Source organism: Struthio camelus, chromosome 5 (genome assembly GCF_040807025.1).
Source record: "Struthio camelus isolate bStrCam1 chromosome 5, bStrCam1.hap1, whole genome shotgun sequence".
In the NCBI taxonomy this organism is placed as follows: domain Eukaryota; kingdom Metazoa; phylum Chordata; class Aves; order Struthioniformes; family Struthionidae; genus Struthio; species Struthio camelus.
Window position 1 is genome coordinate 5,327,607 of NC_090946.1, and position 23,284 is coordinate 5,350,890.

A 23,284-nucleotide genomic window follows, 5' to 3' on the forward strand; every position below is an offset into this window, starting at 1 on the left:
TCCTGCAGTTGTGCAAGTTGCTCCAATCCGAGCCCAAAGACCTCCATGCAAAGGCTGACTCCAAGCTCTTAAATAGCCCAGAGGGGAGGAAGCAGCAGTTCTAGTCTACAGATTGGAGCCATCAACATAAGATCACCTGCCAGACCCTTTCATCCCATCCTGCACTTCACTCAGCAATCAAGTCACTTACATCTGAAAGCTGTGTCCTTGATCTCTGTGGCTACCAAACAGCTCAGTGCAAGGAAATGCCTAGAAGGTGCCTGGACTTTCCTCTGTGGATAATCCTGCTGCCCCTGGGAAGGGCATTCTCTGTGCACCTCTCATACCTGGGATCCTCTTTTAGCCTGGAGTCCTCCTCCCATGAGAACACAACCCAGGTGGGTCCCTTCTCATTTAACCTATTTTGCATCTTACTGCGAGCCAGAAATCCAATAGAGAGTCCTTAGTCTTCTCTATGTGTATGGCATTATGTGACCTACTGCTTAATCAAAGTCCCTCTGTAGGCTGTTGGTACATGGTGATAGACTTTGAAATGCAAATGCCTTTGTATGTGTATGGCATATTTTAATCTCATGTATCATATCCTAGATTTTGGTTTATGATTCCCAGGACAAAAAACCTCCATCAGTGATGGGGATGAACTATCATGGGATCAGAATGCAGGGAAGTCTTAGAAGAGGGTACCCACCAACTTACTGACCCCCCCCCCCTTTTCCAAGGCATGCGTAACATGGGAGAACTGTACACCCACCCAGGGTGTAGATCTAAGTGACAAATGTGCTGGACTAATCTTTTCTAGGCAAAGTCCATCAGACACAAATTGCTGCCCCTTCTCTTCCCCAAAGCCTCTTTGCTCTGCAGCTTCCTTAATTAGAAAGAAAAAGATTTTTCTAAAAACACACATACACACACACACCCCTCCCAGTCAGCCTTGAAATACTGACAGATCCACATTAGCTGCTGGGAGAATGAGGAGCCCAATAAAGCTTTCAGCCCTGGAATTGTGTGCAGAGCCCTGCTGGGTTGTTAACATCACGCCATGGCTCTGTAAGCGACCAGCGTTGCCTCACAACAGGGCAGGAACTCAGGCCCACTGAATCCAGGGTGCCTGCTGGGCTTCAAGCCAGGGCACGCAGCAGGGAGCGTTATCCTTCTGACCACCACCCCTCACCTCGCTTTTCCTCATTTTCATATCCCAGTAGTCAAACCCCTCCAGAACAGGGCTCCTAGGGTCTGCCCCTGCTCTGGCGATACCTTGGCTACCTCCCAAACTTCAGTCTCATGAGACCCTAGCAACTCAGAGCAGTGTGGATCAGGCCCTCACCTTTGCAGAGTACCTCACCCAGCTATAGCTGCCCCGCTTCAGCCTCAGCCAGTTCCTATTATGACCATGGATCCTTCTTTGTAGGAGTGTCTTCAGCCCATCTGTTACTGTCTGGACTCAGAATTGCCTCTCTGCTCTGTTTCTGCCCCGTATTGCATCTGCACCCTAAACTATTAACAGGAAATAGCTCCCTTACTCCAACTAAAAGCTTCTCCTTGGGGTTGTAGCACAGGGCAGTGTGCCCACATGCATGCATACGCACACAACACCAACTCCAGCAGCCCCCAACAAGGCTAAACTGATGCGTCGTCTGGCTGGGGATCTTTGAACACTAGCCTGATGTTCCCAACTGATTCAAGGGTATTTGTTTCTTGCTCTTCCATTCGGGATGAGGCAAAGCTGTCATCCTAACAGTGAGAAAACGGCTCACAAGCCAACTGTGCATACTGAATAATCAAACACTAACATTACCAGTAACAAGCTAGAAACCAGAGCTGGACAAAGCATATTCAGCAGAGCTGTGCCTGTTTCAGTCTCTAAAGATCTGACGTTCAGAGCAACGTTTTAAGTTGCTCTGAAACTTTCTGTGCCACAACACATGGATATGCTGAGGCCAGTTTGCTCTGGAAGAGCAGAAACCAAGACCATCAGGGTTACAGGCAATGAGACTCACTAGATGGGGATCTGGTCCAGTATAAGATGAACAGCTCCACTGGTCCCAGTAGATCCTGGCCAGTTTGCACAGAGGTGGTTTACAATCCCTGATGCTCAGGCTCAGTGACCTAATAGACCTGAAACACTCCAGACTCCTGCCAAATACAGCTATGTTTCCCCAGGGCTGGGGTTTCAGCAGGAAATACAAGCATGTAAATGTAACAAGCACAGGAGGCTCACATTTGTCTTCCAAGCTTTCACAGTAGGTTCCAGCTGTTCTCCAGCTGTTCAGGTTTGCACACTGCTGAAAGTGGCCAGCTCAGGTCAGAGAAAGTTCTTATATGGGGAACAATCCAGGAAAGCAAAAAGAAACCTTTCCAGTGACTCATTGCAGGACCCTACAAATTACTCTCCATTATGGTTTAGGTCTCTGAAGGGCAAACACCTCTTTCTGCGTGCAGTTTACACCTCACCTCTCAGAGCAATTCTGTGAGAACAGCATGGTCAGACTTAAGGCCAGCTCAGCACCTTGAAGGCTCTGTGATGTTTTCTTGATACTGCCTTAACTCAAGAGAGCTCTTTGCACTGAGGTCAGGGACAGCCACCCTGTATTCACAATCCACACGCTAGGCAAAAAACTCAGCTGCATTGCCCATAGCAGGTTTCCTCCACTTCCCCAGCTAGGAGTGGAAAGCTCTAGGTCCAAAGCAAAGCCACGAAGATCTGCTAGATGCTCTCCTGCTGTTGGGAAACATCACGTTAATTCTTCATATGCCATTATCAGGTGCTTTTGTATTACCGAGGGATTGCTTCTACCTGTTCCAGTACTGAAGATGAGATTTGCAAGGCTGTAAACTGCACTTCCAGGCTCCCGGCAGCAGAATTGGAAAACAACTCCACAGCTCCATGCCAGCGGGAAGGAGAGGCCAATCTCTCCCTAACCTCCTCCAAAACCTTCCACCTGAGGTAAGGGAAGCTCTGTAGCTTTCAGCACTATTGCCCAAGATTTGATTCGGGGCAAGAAAGAGGCTGTTTTTTGCCTTTGTTCCTTCCTTGGTAGCCCTGAAGCAGCTTACAAACAGGAACCTTTAAGAGCAAGAAACAGCATCCTGGTCACTGCTTTTCCCTTGTGGCCTCAGGCCAGTCTCCTCACTGCTCCACATCCCCTTGGAGAGGGGTAAGGGGGAGTTGGATTAGCTGCTCAGCTAATTGGGAGATTTTGATTAAATTCCTGGTTCTGCTGTAGCTTTCCGGGTGACTTGACACAAGGAGCTGCCCATCTCTGTGCTGCAGTTCTTCGTCTATAAAATGGCAATAGTACTAGCTTTCTAGAACTCTACCAGGCTTGTCTATTTAAGCTCTCAGTCCTTCAACCCAAGACCAGACACATGCATGCAGTATATGGGATCTCCAATTATAAGAACTCTGTCATACAGCACTCAGTCAGACACAAGGAAGAAAACATCCCAAAACTTTTTTATGTGATCCCCGACACTCAAACCAGGACTCAGAGCAAACATAGCATAACAGGGGCCTTAGCAATCGTTAAAAGGTCACACTTATTACATCTTTTCCCATTAGAGTTCAAGTGCAGTTTACAGCTCAAGTCCTTTTTAGAGCCTGATTAAACTTCTAAAAAAAGCTTGCAGATCAGACAGAAAAACATTCTTTGGGATAAGACATCCTCATCAGAGTCCTTGCTGTTCTCTGTAAAAGGAAAGGCAGATTTTACAGCTCATCTTGAAGATTTCTTCCTCTACATTTATGTAGCATAAACAACTATAGTTTATAGGGTGCCTGGATCTATCCTGTCCCTGACAGGTTCTACAGTGAAGGTCAGGATTTATGCCAAAACACATACAAGGCAAATTAGATCAGGAAGATCCTCAATGGCAGGATGCATCCCTGATAGGAGACAAACAAGAGCAGAGCCTCTGCCACACAAACTCAAAGCAAGCTGCAGCCATCACCAGAGCACAGGATTTTGCACATTAGTCTCACCTGCAGCCTATTTGCTAGGAGACAAGCAAACTGGACTAAGTTGGGTAAACAAGCTTCACTCACTGAGACAGAGCTATGACATTCAAGCAAGGCCCATTGTTACTTCTGTACACATTAGAAGCACGATTTCCTCTCTAATGGGAGGAAATCTTCAGGTGGCTCTGGGTCTACCAGGCCCTTGCTTGGGGTCACACAGACACTTGATCATTCTGTGCCTTAGTTGCCCACATCCAAAGCAGTGACTCTCCCTGAGCTGAGCTTGCACTTGCCCAAACCATCTCTTCCAAGCGTATAAGAGACCAACGTACGAGATGCTCTCACAGCACAGCAAATTCCTGTGGCCTCAAGAGAGGCAGAACATGCTGTTCCTCCGCTAACCCCACAGGTTCCTGCACTCTCTGAGGTGTCAACCATTGCTCACTTCCACAGGTCTTGCAATAACAGAGTAACAGCAATCCAATAAATATCAGTATCACACTACTTTCCTACAGGGATCTCTGCATTTATTTTCTGTGGAGAACAGCAATGACAGGGCATGTTGGATGTCATGAGTCCTACAGCAGACTTGTCCTCAACCATTTATCTGTTCAAAGGCACATATTATCATTGGTTCAGATGTTTTAGTGGCTATTTATTTCTTGTACCAATTTATATTTCAGCTGCTTTTTTTTGGCTGCTCTGCTTCATGCATTGATGATTCCCATCACATAGATTTGAAGTATGGTTTAAGTCACTGTCATTAATATCGACTTCAGGGGAAGCCAGAGCAGAGTGTTTTTATGGTAAAGTTGAGGAAGCCGAGTTGAGGATTCAAGTCAACCATAGCCTGCTTTCCCTGGGCAACACTATGATGCAGGGGTAAAAGGAAAGCTGAACTCCCCTGCAATAGGCCTGAGGAAAAAGGCTGCCTCTAGCTCATGCAAATGGATCCGTTTTCACTGAATACAGAGTGTTTCTAAAATACAGCAGCTCAGGGCCTAGTCCAAGCTCCTGGAGAGAGGTGATTAGTCTCAGGGAATGAAGGCTGGAGAAGAGCTCACCTCCCCAAGTGCAAATGCTCAGCCCAGGCAACAGCCCAGCAGGTATTCAAGGCATACTTGTGAAAGCCACTGACTGGGTACTGGGGCAGCAACACATCCTTTTGTACACTTTTTTGTAAAGACAAGGAGCTCCAAAGCTGCTAGCTCTCACTAGCACCATCATTTTTTTAAAGCAATTAGATAATAAGGCAGTATCATCAGACTCTTCCAAATAATTGATTCCAGAAGGTGCCTCACAAAGGCATACAAAATGTCCCTTCCATAAACAGATATTTCCTCTCACGGTCCTGAAATCAAATTGACTGTTAATTAATAGCACACAGCCCCAGGCACTTCCTGGCAGCTGGAAGAGAGGATGGCTTGAGACATTGCTGTGAACCCTCATAAATCCACTGCACATCAGCTCTATGCAAGGATCTGTATTTAGGGCTGTGATAAGCTGGAGACAGGATGCTGTGTAGCACTGGCTTCAGACCACTCAACTAGATGGGGAAAACAAAACAAACAACAAACACCAAAACCCCATGATTATCTTTTTTCCATTTGTCAGGAGCACCCATTTCTTTCTCCTTCTTTAACAAACCTGAAGCCACAGCCATACAATAAAGCAACAAACTTTGAGATCTCTCACCAATACATATAAAGTTTTTTTAGCACTAGTGCACGCTCTAGGTTTATTCCCTGCTGCTCTTCTGTAGCAGGGAGGGCTATTTCTGCTGAACCACCAAATTGTTGCCCCACAGCCTAAGCAGGGCATGCAGAAGCAAGAACAACAGATCAGTACTGGAGAATTCATTAGAGATCAGACAGCTGGAAATTGAAGCTCGACAAATTCAAATCACAAATAAGGTCTTAAGAGTTACAGAGAACAGTAATGGCAGCTTCTCCCCCCCCTCCCCCCACCTGAGAGTTTTACTCAAGACGACAGTTTTTGTTTGTTTTTATCCTTTGTAATGCAAGTTAGGTCATAGGACCCCCATTAACATGCAGCAGCATCAAGATCAGACCTCTTCATTTCAGTGACAGGTAAGATATTGTTTGCCACCAAAAGAAATGAGGCAGAGGGGACCCCAAGGAAATAGATTTTATGCTTTTCCTTTAGGCCAGTGGGCCCTGTACATGGCTCAACAGCCTGGAGGTAAAACACACGACCGTTCTGCTGAAACTAGATGAATCACAGACTGGTTCAGCCAACCACAGGTCCTTTCGGGTGTCTCCTCTTGTGTTTCCTCAGGCTCTCCAGCTGCTGCTGGTCCCAGGAGGTACTTTCTCCTCACAAGGATAACACCACCAGCATCCCATTTAAGGTGGCAATGACCTACGCCCTGGGCACTCGCTCTGACACAGGACTGGGAAACTGCTCCCCACAGATGCCGCTGTTGCCTGCGCTCAGGTAGCTCCTCTGACCGAGCACAGGGGCATCAGCCAGACAGAAAACAGCACAGGTGGCTAAACACAGCTTTGCTTGGCCGACAAACCAGAACACAAGAGTCACCCAGGGGGTGTTCGTCGCCACAGGGACATGCTAGCACCGTCCAGTGGTGCTCTTGCAAAGCTGCACTGGGATATACATCCTTTGGGTACATCTAGCCACTGTGTGCTTCAAGTCCACAAAGCAGTGTTTAGCCAGTGACTTTAAAAGACAAGATGTGAAATGTCTATAGAGTAGTAGCCCATGCAAAACTGGAAGCTGAACCACAGAACAAAACTGTGGCATTTTCCATAGGCAGCTCTGACTATTTTATGATTGTCTCTTTCACCCATTTCTGATGAGTTTTACTATGTTTCTCCCCAATTTAACTGTGGAAAACATCCATAGCTTCTTTCACAACTGAAGTAACGCTACTTTTGGGAGGGTATGTGGAAAGGGCAGATATTTAACAACACACAATCTCACACGCACTTAAGGCATATCAAACTAAAACTAGAGAGCCATGAGAAACTTTTATTTTATGTATTTTTTTTCCAACCCTCCATCTTTAAAACATTTCATGATTTCTACATCCTTCTTCCACATTTGTTTAGTCTGTAGGCTAACCTCCCCCCCATATACACACACAAAGCACAGGTATCAGAGTTCAAGAAAAGAAAGGTTTACCATAAAAAATAAAAAAACCAAATTCTGTAGAGAGAAAGGATCACATGTCAGCCCCTGTCTAACTGCTGCTTTTATTCCCACCCCATAGAGTTCCCCAGAACTGCCCTACCACATACAATTTGAGTGCCTGGGACCGAGACGGGGACACGGTGAGGTGCCACTACATCCTTGGAGAGGAATTTGGCTGTGCTTTCTGCAAGAAACACCCCTTTCTCCTCCTTGATGAGGCAAGTGCCCTGCACCCTAACACCACTAGCCATGGTTTCAGTCATCTCACATAACTGGGATGGAGCTGGCTGGGGTCAGTAACAACATGGAGTTCAAAGGTGACCCTGAGGCACTCAAAACTTTGCTCAAGAGTCAGTAAAATTGTGCAGTAGCAGTGGAAGGGGAGGCAGGGAACAGGTGCCTCAGTAACAGTCAATCCTTACTCAACTCACCTATAGACACGTGGTCCCTTCAAGAGCTGAGGGAGCAGGAGAGGGGCAAGCTCTACTTTGAATACTCACTTTCACAGGATCCCTTACCTGCTTGAGCAGGGAGGTTGGACTAGATGATCTCCAGAGGTCCCTTCCAACCTAAACGATTCTGTGATTCTGTGATTCTGTAGCAGCTGCAGTTTCCCTGTCCAGGACTGGGACTACTTCTCTTCAGCACAGGCTGGACGTTTTGAGGTGACTACCATACATGGTTAGGTCACAAAATCCACACCATTCTGAAACGGAGCAGGAAACCCAGCAACTAAATAAAACTTCAGCGTATGCATCTATTTACCCAGCCAAACAGCGCACCCTTATCCCCCACACCTCTCCCTTAGCTTTATTCATCTCTCCTAGGAGCCTTCCAAATTCAGCCTACAAACTCCTTCTAGTAGTTCCCCAGACTGCCTCAGATTAAGAATTTGGGAGTAGGTGATATCCTTTTTCTCCCAAAGAGGTTTTTAAGCTATCACAGACATAGCAGCAAGCCTGGAAATGCTGAAACACACCCTCAGCAAATAGGAGAAAATAAATAAATTTTGAAAAAAAGTCCCAAAGAACCAATAAACATACTTAAAATTTGATTTCAAACATACTTAAAATTTGATTTCAAAATGCCCTTGCACTTCTTTAAACTCACCTAGAGCCAGTAATGCATGCCATGCCAAGCCAAGCCAAGCCAAGCCAAGCCAAGCCAAGCCAAGCCAAGCCAAGCCAAGCCAAGCCAAGCCAAGCCAAGCCAAGCCAAGCCAAGCCAAGCCAAGCTCCTGCAGGGGGGAGTAGGGCTCCTTTTACCACAGGTGGGCTTGCTTTAGCACCTGACCCCAATCACCAGGCCCTCTCCACAACAGGGGCTTCACCAGCCCCATAGCCAAGGGAACACAGGCACAGAGGGCTGTGATTGAGCTCCCTTCTTGATGGAGCAAACTTCGGCAGTGCCTTTCCTCTAAGCATTTTTCATCTAAGTGCTAGAGTGTGCTCTAAGAGCCCCAGAGTGCTACAAACCGCACATAAACCTCAAACTGAAATTTGTCCTCCGAGACAGCCAGGGAGAGAAGTCTCCCACTTGGAACAAAGCAGGAACTTCTCAGGGTTGGGCAGAGTTGGGCCAGCCCTGTCTCGAGGGAGGACTAGCTCAGCCAGCACGCCCCTAACACACGGGCAAGCAGTCGTGGGGAGGCCACCCTCGGGCAAATCGGCATCTCTCCTTGAGTTTATGGACACCTCCCGCAATCACAGGGAGAATGCAAACATACCCCAAGCGTCTGCTGCCGTATCAGGCTGGAAAAGACCATTTTTTCTGTCCTCTATTCAAATACTGCAAGAGGAAACAGTGCTGTATCTTCCCATACGTGTGGGCCTTGCCTATGCAGTGGGATCCCAGAAGTTTCTGTGCATATAAGTACTGCTTCCCATCAGAGATCCTGGTCTACATCAGAATCCCTGTTGTGAGGGACTGCATCAGGGTGCAGATGCATTGGTGAGAGAGAAAAGTATTCTTTAAAATAAAAAGTATTCTTTAAATAATACAGCCCCCAACAACAGCAGACTCTTCAAAGCTAAGTGAGTGATCTAAATTTTATTTTCATTGAAATTCTTAGGCAGGGAAACAAGTGGTAGAAATATAATTAAAAAAACAAGCCCCCCCCAAAAAAACCAATAGAAAATAAACTTTTAGTATAACCTGGAGCTAGTTTAGCTTGGCAGCCCAGAATAGCGCTGGCAAGTACCTCATTTCTGATTTGCTTGAAGAATTGAAAATAAAATACACAAAAAATTTACAAATCATGAAATAAATAAATTTGGGATTCACAAGCACCAGGCTAAATGGAAGTGAAAAGCCAAAATACCTTTGATTCAGAATCAAGTGAAGCACTTTGTCTCCTGGCTTTTTCTGCAGCATTTAAAAATATGTACTAGGTGGACTAGGGGAAAATATGAAATATTCAATTTCATTGATTTTGATTTCTCTTGACTAAAAAGCTTGTCATATTCAGTTGTGGAAAATGCATTCAGCACAAAACTGCAACTTGCAGCAAATGAATTTAAAAAATAAAAGAAAGATAATCACAAGTTCAGCTCCGGTCTCCCTACGGCACTCATTCCCTTTGCGAGGAAAGAGCTAAAAGAGCCCTGCTGTAAACAGTCCTGGCACACAAAACACGCAACAAAAGCAGCCCTCACGCTGAAGAGTCGTCTAACTGCGGGCACCCGACAGTTCAGCAGGACGTTAGGCTTTCCTTTGGCTGGAGCTAACCAGGCTTGGGACCATCATGCTCATCCTGCCACCAAAGGATGTTGAGCCCCACAAACCGCTGCTCCAGCTTGCTGCCTGCCTTGAGGCGTTGAGGGGGCTAAACCAAAGAACATGGCTCACAGTTTCAGACCTATCATGCAGTCTGAACAGACTTATACATAGCATTTAGCATGAGATAATATAGGAAGCGGGGTATGATAACTGTTAGAATACGGTAAGCATATGGTTAGTAGTTTAAACCTATATAAGTAACCATTAATTTATTGCAGCTCAGGTCAGCTTAGCTTTACTTAGTCTATGTGGAAGTTCAAGGATCAGAAAGTTTTGGAGGGGCAAGTCAGGTGAAGCAGCCTTTCCAAGGGCAACAGAAGAGAAGAAACAGCTGAGTTCTGAGAAGCCACGGAACATAACTTTCACCTTACTAAGATGATATTATTCTGCCCAATCATTTTATATGGATTTAACTACTTTTATATTATAAAATAATAGAACAGAGACTTGGCAGCCCAAGTGTGTTTCTCTCTCCTTGAACGAACATTCATGCAGATGTTTTCTCTGAAACTTAGGTACATTGGACAGGCTTTTGTCCACCTAGATAATTGTCCTTAGAATTGGCACTAATGATTGTTTCAAAGAACACTAAGTATTCTCATTTTTACTTTTGCTTCACTTTTCATTCTGTGTTCATAGGATCATTATTGCATAAATTTACTTTCACATAGCTCATGAATTTGCTATATCTGTATTGCATTTCTATTTATTTGCTTTCTGTGTTGCATGCCTTAGTTGGCAAGTAAAATCCTTTTCATCTGTTACCATGAAAGCATACTCTCTTTGGGCAGCTTCCTCAAACCCTCCCGATTTCCTAGCTGATGGAAAGGCCAAGCCAGTGCTTCAGATCTGTCTTTTTGGTTCTTTTCGGTTCAGGAAGCATGCACTCTAACATATGATGGTATGGGCTTGGAAGGGACCTACCCCTTGGAACTAATGGCTGAGGATTTCCCAAGACAAACAGTGACCCTGACAGCTGGGGCTTGGATGCAGGAGATTCATCCATACAATACTTCAAATGCAGAACGGAACCAGGCTCTGAGCTCTGTTCCTCTGCAGTTCACTTTAACAGGTAATTGTGTCCGCAAGTACACGCAATTGCTGCGTCACACAATTTGACTCTCTCGGGTCTTTAAGCAAGAGGAGAAAAGCTGTGTTCTTCACACAGCCTGCTTTTGTATAAGGAAGTACTACCATGGCTTTGGGGAAAGAAAAAATCAACCCACTACTAAATCAGCTACGGGATCTTGGAAAAGTTACTTATTAGAAATATCTTCGCTATTATCATTAATAACTATGTACAACCACTCAGACTTCAACGTAGCCTAACAAATATATGTACCTGATGTTCCTTCGTAAGAACAATCAAACCAGTCAGACTGTAGATCCCTTTAGCATAGTATGCTACCTCCAACCATGGCCAGTAGCTGTTGAGGAAGATCTCAACAGAGTAAAGGAAATAGACCTAACAAAACATTTCTTCCCTTTCCAGTACAAAAACCAGTGGAGGACTGTTCTTTCGGGATCAGAAGGCCTACATTTCTCAGCCCAACCCCAGACAATGGGGAGAGGATCAGCCTCCTGCCATACGAAGAGGTTTCCTTTACAGTGGTATCTGCTAACACAGGAGAAAGGTGACTGAACCCAGCTCCCTGCCGCACACTCAGACTAAGCCCAGGGAAGACTGATTGTGCACCTCTCACCACCTGCACAGAGTCTGGCCCTGAGCTGCATTGCTCTCTGAAGCAGCTATCAGAAAATGCAGGATCGGCACCAAATATCTTCAAAGGCAACAGGAGTCATTCCTCAAATATCTATGGGCCTAAGAGCCCTACCTGTATTTATATGTGTATCGGTCATGCTGTTAACCCTCCAACAATTTGGCAACCTTCTGCTAGGTCTTCACCTCTTTTGTTCTTTCAAAGGCATCATTTGTGGCAACAAATAGATTTAGCTTGATGGCGTTTCCCCCCCTCAGGGAACCAGTATCTGTCCCAGGCAGGACTGGGTGACCACCTTTTCTAGTTGCTCTCTCCAGGGCTCCAGGGCTTTGTAACTTTAGCCTGGAAGCCCTGGAAAGGCAATACAGAAATCATATGGGCCAGCATTTGTATCCAAAAAGCAAACCTGTCACTAAAAAAATGCACAAGAGCCCCTCCACTGTCCCCAAAGCAAAGAAATAGCAAGCAATTCATGAGTCTTTCCCTGTGTTTGTTTTTCTGTCTGTGCAGTAATCTAGCTGTGATGTGACCGTTCCCTGATCCTCACCATATGACACTATTTTCTTGACCTTCTGCAGGATAAGTGACATGCAGGTCCTGGGTCCCTCTGGGTTGCACACATGGGTGCTCACTGAGGAGAGCATCAGCACTGCATCTGTGAACATCACATGGGAAAACAGCAACAGCAGGAGGCCCTGCCAGGCTTCCATATGTTTCGTGGCCACAACGCTGTCAGGGTGAGGACTGTCAAAGGCCATCATGGGCTCTGTTGCTCAATTTTGATTTCAATATAATAGAAGGAAGCCTACAGTCTGACCTATACAACTTTATTCTTGGCTTTACCCCTGGGATCTAGGTTACAGTCTGAGCTCAGATGCATTTGGATCATGCAGGGTGAGTATCTGCAAAGGGGCCTCCCCTTTGTCCTGTAAAGTCCACACAATCACAGCACCCCCCAGACACAATTTCGCCTAGGGAAATGCAGCTTTTCTAAAAAGCAGAGGGGACTCTTGTCTTGCCGCAGTCTGTTTCACCCAGATGCAGTACGACAGCCGGTCTGACATGACGTTGTCCTAATGAACAGGGACATTGTGCCAAAGCTAGAAACTCTGTTTCATCTCTGCAGCACCCTAGCAGTGCGAGATGTGAACTCCTGGTCCCCTTATTCCCAGGTATATGTTCCTTCAGTTTATATCGCTGGTGTTTGGTCTAGGAAATCAAGAAACTTCAGCAACCCCACAGGCAGACTGTGGGAACTCCTCAAACTCACCTTAGGTGGCATCACGACTATTTACACTTCACTTGGTTTCTCAAGATGTGAAATGAACAACTTGTACAGAATTGGCTACAATGCAGGGTCAGCCTTCGGCTTTACACAAAGAAAAACTGCAAGATGTGGACCATGGGAGAGAAAGAAGGCTTAGTAACCCTACTAGGTATGCCGAGTTGGGATAATTATTATTAGGGAAAGCATGCAGGGTAACATTAGCGTATGGGGTGCCAAGAGATGACAAAGGATTGAGGTTTTCATTACAAGAAAGAATTCACAGCTAACTAGGCTGCCCTCATCCTCCTAAGAAAAGGAGGGAGGGCGCGTGAGGGAAGCAAATCCTGTGGCGAGACTACTGGGATGCCATGGGCACAGCTTGCTGTGTACAGCAGAGCTTAATATGCAACCCTATGTCAATGTGCATTTTGTACTATTGTAGCACCGTGTGGTGTCACAGATTTTTTCCTCTCTTTCAGCTGCAGACTACCCACAGGGCAATGGTAAGCAAAGTGGCAGGCCGTTCTTCAGGAATTTACTTTTACAAGAGGAAAGCAGCATTTTTGCACTTGGTGTTTGGGGATGGAATTTGTTGGTGGATAAGGAGGAATATGGAGGTCTGTATAGAGCAGTACCACCATCTTGTGGGAAGGCTGCAACATCCCCGAGCAGCTCTTCCTTTCCACTTTCCAGGATACATAGAGCAGCAACTAACCGATGAGCAAAAAAGCAAGGTATCAACTTTCCCTTGTCTTCGCAGGTCTTTAATTTCAGTCAGCTCTGTGTGAACATGCAAAGCCTGGAAAACGCTTTTCCACCCTCTTTCAGCTCCCTCTTGCATCCCAGAACTCAATCGGCTGATGGAGACATGCTGCTGCTCCCGATGATCACTCTCAGTACTCTTGAAAGTGTATTCTTGAAACAAGAGTGCAAGGAGAGAGGTATAGGGGAGCGGAGCTGTTGGGAAAACAGCCACTAGGGTCCATAGATGGGACACAGTGAGTCAATTCATTTATTTTCAGCATCTGCTCCTAAGGCAGAATTTCATCAGTTTATCCATTGAGACAAACTAGAATATCCTGTTTCTGATCACCTTAAAACAGGTGATATCAAAAAATGTTAGGGAAGTATTTCTCTTTCTTCTAAACAAGGAACACCTCTGCAGAAATTTAATGGTCTCAGACAGTAGTCAATCCTTAACTCTTTCCATTGGCTTCTGAGATCAATGAAGTGGGAAACAACTCAAGCATTAAGGACAAAAGAGTACCTTGCCTTTAGGTTGCAGAAACTGGCACAATCCAAGTGACTGTAGTAAAGCTGTGCTGATGCTGAAGGAGAGACCGATTGCATCTACCTGAGCATGATGGAGCAGAGAAATGCAAGCATGATCCAAGCTGCTCCACTTTTTGCTACCAGGTTTTTGGATTTTGGCTGGTTAACACATACAAAGAGCAGACAGCTTTGCCCGTTCTTCTTGCTCAGTAACAGGTATTATCCATTTTTAGATCTCTCTGTCCCCTTGTTTGATGTCTCCTTTTTGCAGTTCTGCTGTGTCTCCAGGACCGAATGCAGCTGTCTGTCCCCAGACTGAGCATAGGAAACCTGCAAGAGGGTGATCTTCAGAGGAGCAACCCCGAGTGTCTAGTGAACAGCAATAGCACGCATGTGCAGGTGGAGATTCCTCTTGAGAGGTGCGGCACCAGGAGGAAGGTACTGCTCCAAAGTTGCTGTGGAGGGCTGCAAAGGCCCAGGGTTGTAGCTGCCAGGGGGAATCCAGCAACAGTCCAAGGGGACAGACCCATTGCATTGGCACAAGACTGAAATCCTGCCTTTAGCCAGGCCTCCAGGCGCTGAGGAGGCAGCAGCATGGAGAGGGAGACACATAGCCAAAACAACCTGTCCTTTCCTGTGCTACAGAAGCATACAGACCACCATGCTAAGTCCCAGATTGTGTCAGGTGCCAGATACACACAGTCTGTGTGAGCGTGTAAGGCAAACCCTACAGAGCCCATGCAGTAAACAGGAGAGGCAGCCCCGAGGAGGGCTGTCCCCCTTGACCAGAGGCTTAGAACAGCGTATTCATACTATCTCACTGTGGGCCTTTAATATAGGTGTGTGGCTGAGACACGTGGCCCCCCAGTGTAGTCAGTAGAGACAGGAGGCACTGCTAGGGCATAAATCCTATTATGGGCCCAGCTAGACGAAATTTAGGTACTCTGGTGCTGAGGAACAGGCAACAGGTTCTTAACACAGACTCCCAAGTTAACAGCCTGTTTGGAAACAAGTACCCTCTTCCAGAGGATTTGACCCAGCTATGGTGTCACATATGATATGGGGAGCAGTCTGGATAAAAGGTTTTCACGTCTTAGTGTAGTGCTTTTCCCCTGAGACTGATCTTGCCTCATCAGCCTATACCACTTATACCCCAAATGTATGGGAGATTTTTTGCTTATGCAGAGCTCCCTCCTCCCTAGGTAGAACATAGCCTGGCTAGGCTGAACTGTCAGCATCCAAGGACAAACCATTACACTGCTGCTTCTTCCCCTGCACTTTTCTCCAGGAAAATGCCTCTTTCTTCATCTTCACCAACAAAATTACTGGCCACTACAGTGGAGCATCACCCAGTGCATTCAGGAAATCCCTGGCTATCCCAGTGACCTGCAGATACAGACAGGAAGAAGACAGTAACAACTATTGCCCCTCTGTGGGCGAAGATGACAAAGGCTTTGGCAATTTCAGCTTTGATATTAGGTTCATCAAACCAACTACAGAGGGGATGACATGGCTAAAGCAAGTGGCTTCCCTTAACGCCAGCGTCAATGACCAGCTGTTGATCAGCGTCTCAGCCAAAAGTGACTTGGCCAGTGCTCACCTGGTGGTGCAGTCCTGCCAAGTAGGGGGCAACAAGGATGCGGTTAATGCTTCCATCTTCATCATACAAAAAGGGTAAGAACAGTTCACTTCCAATTCACCTATTCAAATCCAGCCTTGTCTAGGAAGGGTCGAGTCTTCTTGAACCATCCTGTTAGTATTTCAGCAGTTCCCAGGATAACATTTGGGGAAAAGAGAGTTCTTAACCTAATCGTTTGCTGCTTGCCCTTCAGTGGTAGCAAGGCAGCTTCATTGCCTTGGCTGAAGGTATGGCAAGACGCAGAGTGTGATCATGCGCCTGGGCTCCTGATACCAACTCACAGCTCTGTTGGCTCACAGACAGCCACCAAATCCTTGTGGCATATGCAGGATACTCAAAGCCAGAGATGAGGGTTCCTTGAAAGATGATTCTCCTCTCTGCACAGCAGCAGACATAAGCCTAAATTTGCACTGGTAGCTGTTGCCCAAGTCTATGCAAATGTGAAAGAGGAGGGATTAACTGCAGGTATCACTGCAGCTAGGGAGTGCAGGTTGACCACTGTCACTTCTCCACCCCTCCTTCTCTTTTCAGTTGCTTGAACTTAAAGGCAGCCGAAGAAGTGATTTTAGAGGGCTCCAAAGACAAGTTGTACGGCTTCTGGCTCTCCTCTGTAGCCAGTACTATTCCTGAGGTACTTTCTTGCTCCTGTTTTTTATCCCACTGCATCTGCATTTGTAGGCAAGCACCTACTCTGTCTTTGGGAGGCCTTTTAGAACTATGGATATAGCAAACTGGACATGAAAGCTGCTCTCCTCCCCTCTTCCCCATGTGGACATTTTCCAGGTGTCAGACATGCATTCTTCCCATTTAATCTCCCACCGGAACAGAGGAAAAAGACACATCATATACTTCTCCCTGGATGCACAGGGAGTTCCTGGATGCAAACAGAGTTCCCACAGACGCACATCCTTGCAGCCAAGACACCCTAGATGATCTCGCATCCCTCCTGTGAAACACATGCAGCCTTGTTTTCCTGTCCTATGGGACACGCTAGATTTGTAACCAAGAAACTCCATCACGTATCCCATGAAGATTAATATAAACTGTTATTCATGCATGAAATAGCAAATGCCATTTCATGCTAATAGTCTCCTTTTGTCCATTAAATCATGTATTTCAAGAATATACAGCAGAGATCCACACAGTTAGCAAATCAACGGCATATAGCTCAGGTAACATTGCGTCACCCAAACCTTCAAAGGTACTGATAGAGGAGCAGAGAGGGAGAAAAGAAAACAAAATATGCTAACCCATCATCCTTTTTTTCCAGGTGTTTGTCACCTGTGATGTGAGACTGTGCTGCAGTCCAAGCAGGTTCAATCTCTGTCCTGGGTGCCAGTCCTCTCGGAGCCACAGAACATCAAAGCAAATCTTGCAGACAAAGCTGTATCGGATCAGCACAGGACCCATTCGGATCACCAAGAACCCCACCAGTGGTAAGAAATTTAGGATCTCTCTACAAGGGTGCTGGATGGGAACTTCTAGAACACAACAGGAAAAGAAAGCTTGCAAAGCATTAAGTTTGGGCACTAAGGTAAACAGCTGACCAACTCTCCCAAAAGAGACGGTCAAGTATTTGATACTTTAAAGTTAGTCCTTTGAGATTCATTTATAAGGACTGTCAAATATAGTTATCAAATGCTATTATAGACTACATTAAACAAAACCAGACTGTATCCAATAGGCACCAATCAATGTTTTAAACCAAATTAGGACCATCCCCATATATTTTGATACTTATTTTGATGCATGGGCACTGCAGAGCAGAAGGTAGCACTCCAGTGCTCCTAGCTGCCTAATCCTATCAAGATGACAGGTCAGCTTCTGACATGGGCCTCTACATCCCAAGAGACAACACAGAGATCCCAGATGGGCCTGCAGAGGCCTGAGGGAACCCACTCTGAGCCCTGAGCAGAGATGCCCTACATAACTTGTTAAAAGCCTGCATTTGACAAAAGGCTCCTTTTGTTTCTAGCTAGTATTAAATGCTTTCTTCTAACACTATAGAGAATACATATACGCTGGGTGAAGCTCCCTGGGACACTGGTGTGACCGACAGATGCAGCAGTGAGCACATTTTCTTTATGAGGGTCCTATCTTAAGGCCAGTGGGCCCCATCTGTCCCACTGGGATCACGCCGTTTGGCTCACTGCCATTGTCTAGGGCATGCACACAAGCAAAGTCCCATCATCACCCTCACTATAGTTGCTAATTATCACTGCTATGACTGCAATAGGCTATGAAGGAGCCCACCAAAGCTGACAGTGGTCCACAGCGCTAAGAAAAGTGGACAACCCTGTACAAAGACACTCACAGAGACCTACCATACGGCTGTAACTCAGAGCTGAAAAAGGCTGTTCCATCAGCAACTGAAAAGAAGTCAGGTTAAACAGAAAAGCACTAATGCACAGAATCAAATGGCAGAACTTATCACATGGCACCTAAGAAAAAGGAAGAAGGCAGAAGGTTCAATCTTTTAAGATTATACTTTGGATGCTCCAGGAAAAAAAAAAACCTTCAAACATATTTATGCACTAATACAACACTAGTATGACTATAACACAATCATCAGTTGCAGACATCAACGAGGACTCAGTTCAAACAGCTTCTAGAGAATCCCTCAAAATAAGCAAATGCTTCGTTAAGCATTTGGCATAAGCCAAAGAAGCAACACTTCCTCTTTCCAGAAAAACTGAGTCTGCCCAAGCTGTCTCTCCATTTCACCTTTTCTGAATTTTGAGGATCTGCTTTTAAGCTACCTGTAACGTAACTGCAGTGACGTTATTAAGCTGTGGGAGAGGTCTGGTATCAGAGGACTCATGACAAAGGCCCAAGTTGCTAGGGATTTAGCCCTTCCTCATCACTTTTCATGTCCCTTGTTAATCCCATTCACCTAGTAAATGTTAGATTAGTTTAACTAGAAATAATATCTTTTTCTTACTCTTAGAACTAACATTTAAATTCAGCTGCAATTTAGAAAGTATCAAAATTCAGGTCAAACCACAAGCAGGTCTTGGCTCACTCCAACTGTTGCATGAGCTTGCAAATACTGTGTTTCTGTTGTTAAATGGTGTTGAGCATCCCTCCTTACAATGTGTGTGTAAAACTGCTGCTGATGGTTCTTATTTCCTTAAAGATATTCTTTACCTTTCTTCCCTGCAGGGACCAACTACACAGCTTTGGTGGTGGGTGTGGTGCTGGGATGCACAGTGATCTGTGTTGTCTTCTTGTTGGTGAAGAAATCCTTTGTGGGGGTGCAATACAGGAATGTCTCTCTACAGCTATGAGGCAACTGCTGCAAAGAGTATCCTAGGGATAAATTAGCTGAGAAAGCCCCTTTTCTCTTTGGATTCATCCCACAAATGTTTCTGGTCCACATACTGTGGAAGCACCCTGATGCTTCTAGCAGAGTCTTCAGCAGGCTGCCCACATGAACAGCAGGACAAAACTTAAGAGTATGTTCCCATCTGTTAAGTCCATTTATAACCGATAAGTTAAACTACAACTCCTCTCAGACAGGTGTGGAAAGGGGAAGAGTTCCATACTTCAGAAACCTGAACTCACTGAATGTGCCAGGGGACCCTTGTTTACCTCCTGTTCCCTACCCCAGCATTTCAAGCTCATGCCCTTCCTCTTTTTGTCCACCTCTTTTGCATGCCAGGCACTCCCTCTTTCTCCTTTTTCCTAAATCAGACTTTCCATTCTTCTGGGCAACAAAGAAATTGAATGCTCCCTTGCCCATATTCAGATAACTCTAGTTATAGTTAGGATCTCTGCCAAGTACACCCCTTTCCCCCTGTTCCATCCCTTTCCCCAGTATTATTCTGCTTTGGCTCTGGAGTAAGGCACCCATCTCTACTGGGAGGACAGATGGATAGAAGACATCATTTTTACATGGGAAGACAGCAGTAGCTGCCTTGAACAGTTTGCTCTACAACCTCTATCGAAACAATGAGAAAGGTGTAATATGTCCCATGTTCTTGTCCCTCCACTTTCAAGCTTCTGTCCGCTGACGCCCAGAAAATTCCTGGAAATCATGGAGCTGACTAGGTGTACACAAGTTACTGCAATACTTCCAGCCAAAGAAAGACACGCAGGTTGCCTGTAGTGTTCTGTGAGCTCAGCCAGTAAGATGGCACCCCTGGTTTGTGTGTGGTTCCTGGAAAAAATCAGCACCTGGAGGTTGCAGAGAATGGACAGATTTCCAAGGAAATGAGCTTTGCTGGTAACATCCCTAAGACTAAAGTACCAAGCACTCCAGAGTGCAATACTGAATCAGTGCGTGGGTTTAAAATCTCCAGAATTTGAAGCTCTCAAATTGTTTGGGCAGCAGTTTCTGACTGTAGGACAAGAGGACCCGTCATGTGATTTAAATGCCAGAATCCTCTATAAACAACTGATTACAAAGACAACAATGAAACCTTATGTATTTGCAAGCATTGCTAAAAGCTTGTTCTCACTGCAATATTGAGTTGCTACACTCAAGTTGCTTCATACAAGCTAGGTAGAGGGAGAACTATCACACCACAGAACACGTGCTAAACAAGTGTGTCAAGAGCTGATGCACTGTAAGGAATTCCGACACTGTCTCTAGCTGCTCTCTCATCAGTTCAAAGTCAGCTCTACATGCTTTTTAACCCATACTACCAAATGGATCATAAATATAGACCTTTAAATTCAAATGAACTTTAAGCTAAAGATCAGCATGAATGATGATGAATTAGAGAAAACATTAATTAGATCTCAAGCTAAGATACTGATAAGGATAGGTTTTTCACTCAAAGGCTGAGAGTCACAAGGTGACAGGAAGCAAGGTTTCCCATGTAAACCAGTGGCCCAGAAAAACAAACAAACAAACAAAAAAAAAATTTGGCGTTATTTGCCACAGCCTTGTTGTACATTCTTGGGTAAGAAAAGTATTTTAAATAGGACTGCTGAATGGTTTTATCATACTGTTTTCTTACAATTAGGGGAAGGGAATACATGCCATTTTAAGATATGGAGCAATTTTAATCAATTGCTGGAAAACTGAAACCCAGGATACATATCACATCTTGGATGCATAAGATGTGATACTTTATAGGCCTGCTTCTCAATCTGAGAAGGATCAAAGCACAGAACACAAGGTACAAAGGATACAAAATGGGGGACTCAAATTCTTCACATAGGAAATTTAAAATATGAGGTTTATCCAAAATACATTACTTTTTCTGTAACCTCACTTCCTGATTTCAGTTGAGATAAATACATTCCAGGCAAAAAAATGAAAACGTTACATTTGTAGAACGTGACTAACATGGAATTAAGCAGGGAAGTACGCTACAATACTCAAAACCAAAAATGTCATTGCCTTTTGGAGGGCTGTACTTCAACTCTGCTGCTTTTAACTAGCTTCAAAATAAACAGGAGTTATAGAAGTAGCCCAATGTGTTGTGTAAATTTTTTGCGGAGTCAAGAGACTTACTGCTGTGTTAAAAGCTTTCTCATAATCCAAGAATTAAATGAAAACTGTTATCATGAAAGGTCATCAACTCTCCATACATCATTTTTGATAAAGTGGACTAAGAGTGGAATTAATTGTACATGTATATGGGGAAAAAAAAGGTCAAAAAATAACAAGCAAAAAATATGGATATTACTGCCTTCATATTTTAATCTAGTGACATAAACCTCCCCCCCCAAAAAAAAAGAATAAGACTTTCCTGAATGCATATGGCGTAACACAAAACAGCTTCATATATTTTCTACTTTAATCCAATGTTATTTTCCAAGGTGTTAGAACCATTTTTTCGAATCCTTGGCTAAAATTGTTCATATGGTATGAGAACTATCATCACTAATTGGTCATAATTTGTCAGTATAACATCTAAGGATGACACAAGGCTAGTTCACAATCTACATGAGAGAGAGGGTTGTCTTCCCAAAGTCATTGGCTTGGTCTGTCACTAGAAGTTAGGCCACATCCACACAACCAGCATCCTTACCCACCCCCCCCAAGCCCCCATTAAAAAACGTAGACACATGCATCACCTCTCCAGCCACTTTCTGACAGATCATGCAATTCTTCCTCTCTGTTTTGCAATAGCAGCTTCAACGCTGGGTACTGTTGAGATTACTAAGAAGATAAAAACGGACACCTGATACCAGAGAACGAAAATACAGTAACTCCTCTTTATCTGCTATGCAGCAAGAACCAGGAGGTGTTACAAAAATCAAAAGGCAATGTACTTATAAGTAATAAGTAAACTTCCCTATATAACAAACAAAACAGTTCTAACAGATACCGGCTGAGACAAAATAAGAGCAAGTAGCACAGTAAGGTCTTAGATCAAAGCCCATGGTTGTCTTAGCACTTTAAGTTCACCTGACAGCTTCTTGAGGAGACCTGGACAGAACTTCACAACCAAGGAATGAAACCTGGACACATGGTAGACACAAATATTGGCTTTTTCCAGATGGGTAATAAAAGGCCTAATGATTGTCACAACATCACAAGGAAGCACAGTTTGAAAGGTAATGCAGACTTGTACCTCTCAGACTCCTGCTTCAGAAATGAGACTGTGCTTTGTACCTGCAGTCAGGAGTTAGTTTGGGTGTGGCAAAGCTCCCTTACCTTAGGAGCCACATAAGTTGCACCCGCCTCTAGGACCCTGAATACCTACCCCAGCCCCTCTAAATCCCCCACAGCCCACTAGAAACGCAGATGAAACGTATGCTCTCTTTGTGACAGAGGTTAACAAGTCCCTAAGAAGAGCTGGCAGGAACAAGGATTTAAATTAGTCTATCAAGGCCAAAAATCTGTAAGCAGGGCTCCAGAAGTAACAGTAAGAAAAAAAAAATCCCATAGCAGATTATATTTAAAACTCACACTGAATTCTTGAGAAAAGACAGAACAAATAAAATAATCAAATCTTGTCAGAAAAGACAAAAAATTACCCTGCCTGATGACCAGTCATAACATCTGATTATCTTATCAAGAAAAAAATTTACACAGCCATAAAGGTCCTTCTCCCTACAGAGCACTGCTGAAATGTTGCTCTCAATTCCAGAAGTGAAGGAAAACTGTTAATCCATCTACTTTCCTATAGCCTGAATATGTTTGCACCTGCAACAGAGGAAAATATTCTTGGTCTGATCATCCCTTTCCACGTTCAAATTCAAGTTACATCTGCTGCTCAAAAAAGAAACCGGTTCCTTAAAACCGGTTCCTCAGTTATCTATTTGATATACATCAGCTGCCTACATTTTTTCTTTTCACCATAAAATTCCAGCAAGAGACAACTGCAATGCACTTGTCAGAGACAAATATTTCAATCAAATAAAATAAAAATTGTAATACATGCACCACAAAAGAGTAGAACAAATAAGCAATTAGAAGACCATTTAAAATCAGTTGAGCAAACATAATGTTTTTTAAATAGAAGTCCATTAATGTGAATAGGCAAGGAAGAAAACACATTATGCCAAGAGCATCACTACAG

General features: G+C 44.6%; 1 protein-coding gene across 1 annotated transcript; it reads left to right on the forward strand.

Moving 5' to 3' along the window:
• On the forward strand, nucleotides 1-22,666 carry LOC138067372 (uncharacterized). Its single transcript, XM_068944342.1, has 14 exons — nucleotides 1-377; nucleotides 2,763-2,944; nucleotides 6,254-6,412; nucleotides 7,206-7,344; nucleotides 10,781-10,976; nucleotides 11,397-11,538; nucleotides 12,204-12,362; nucleotides 12,482-12,519; nucleotides 13,372-13,395; nucleotides 14,436-14,602; nucleotides 15,453-15,838; nucleotides 16,335-16,434; nucleotides 17,074-17,239; nucleotides 18,966-22,666. Exons 1-14 carry the CDS (start codon nucleotides 246-248, stop codon nucleotides 19,088-19,090), a joined length of 2,115 nt encoding a protein of 704 aa, XP_068800443.1. The 5' UTR covers nucleotides 1-245; the 3' UTR covers nucleotides 19,091-22,666.
• The last annotated feature ends 618 nt before the right edge of the window (nucleotides 22,667-23,284 follow it).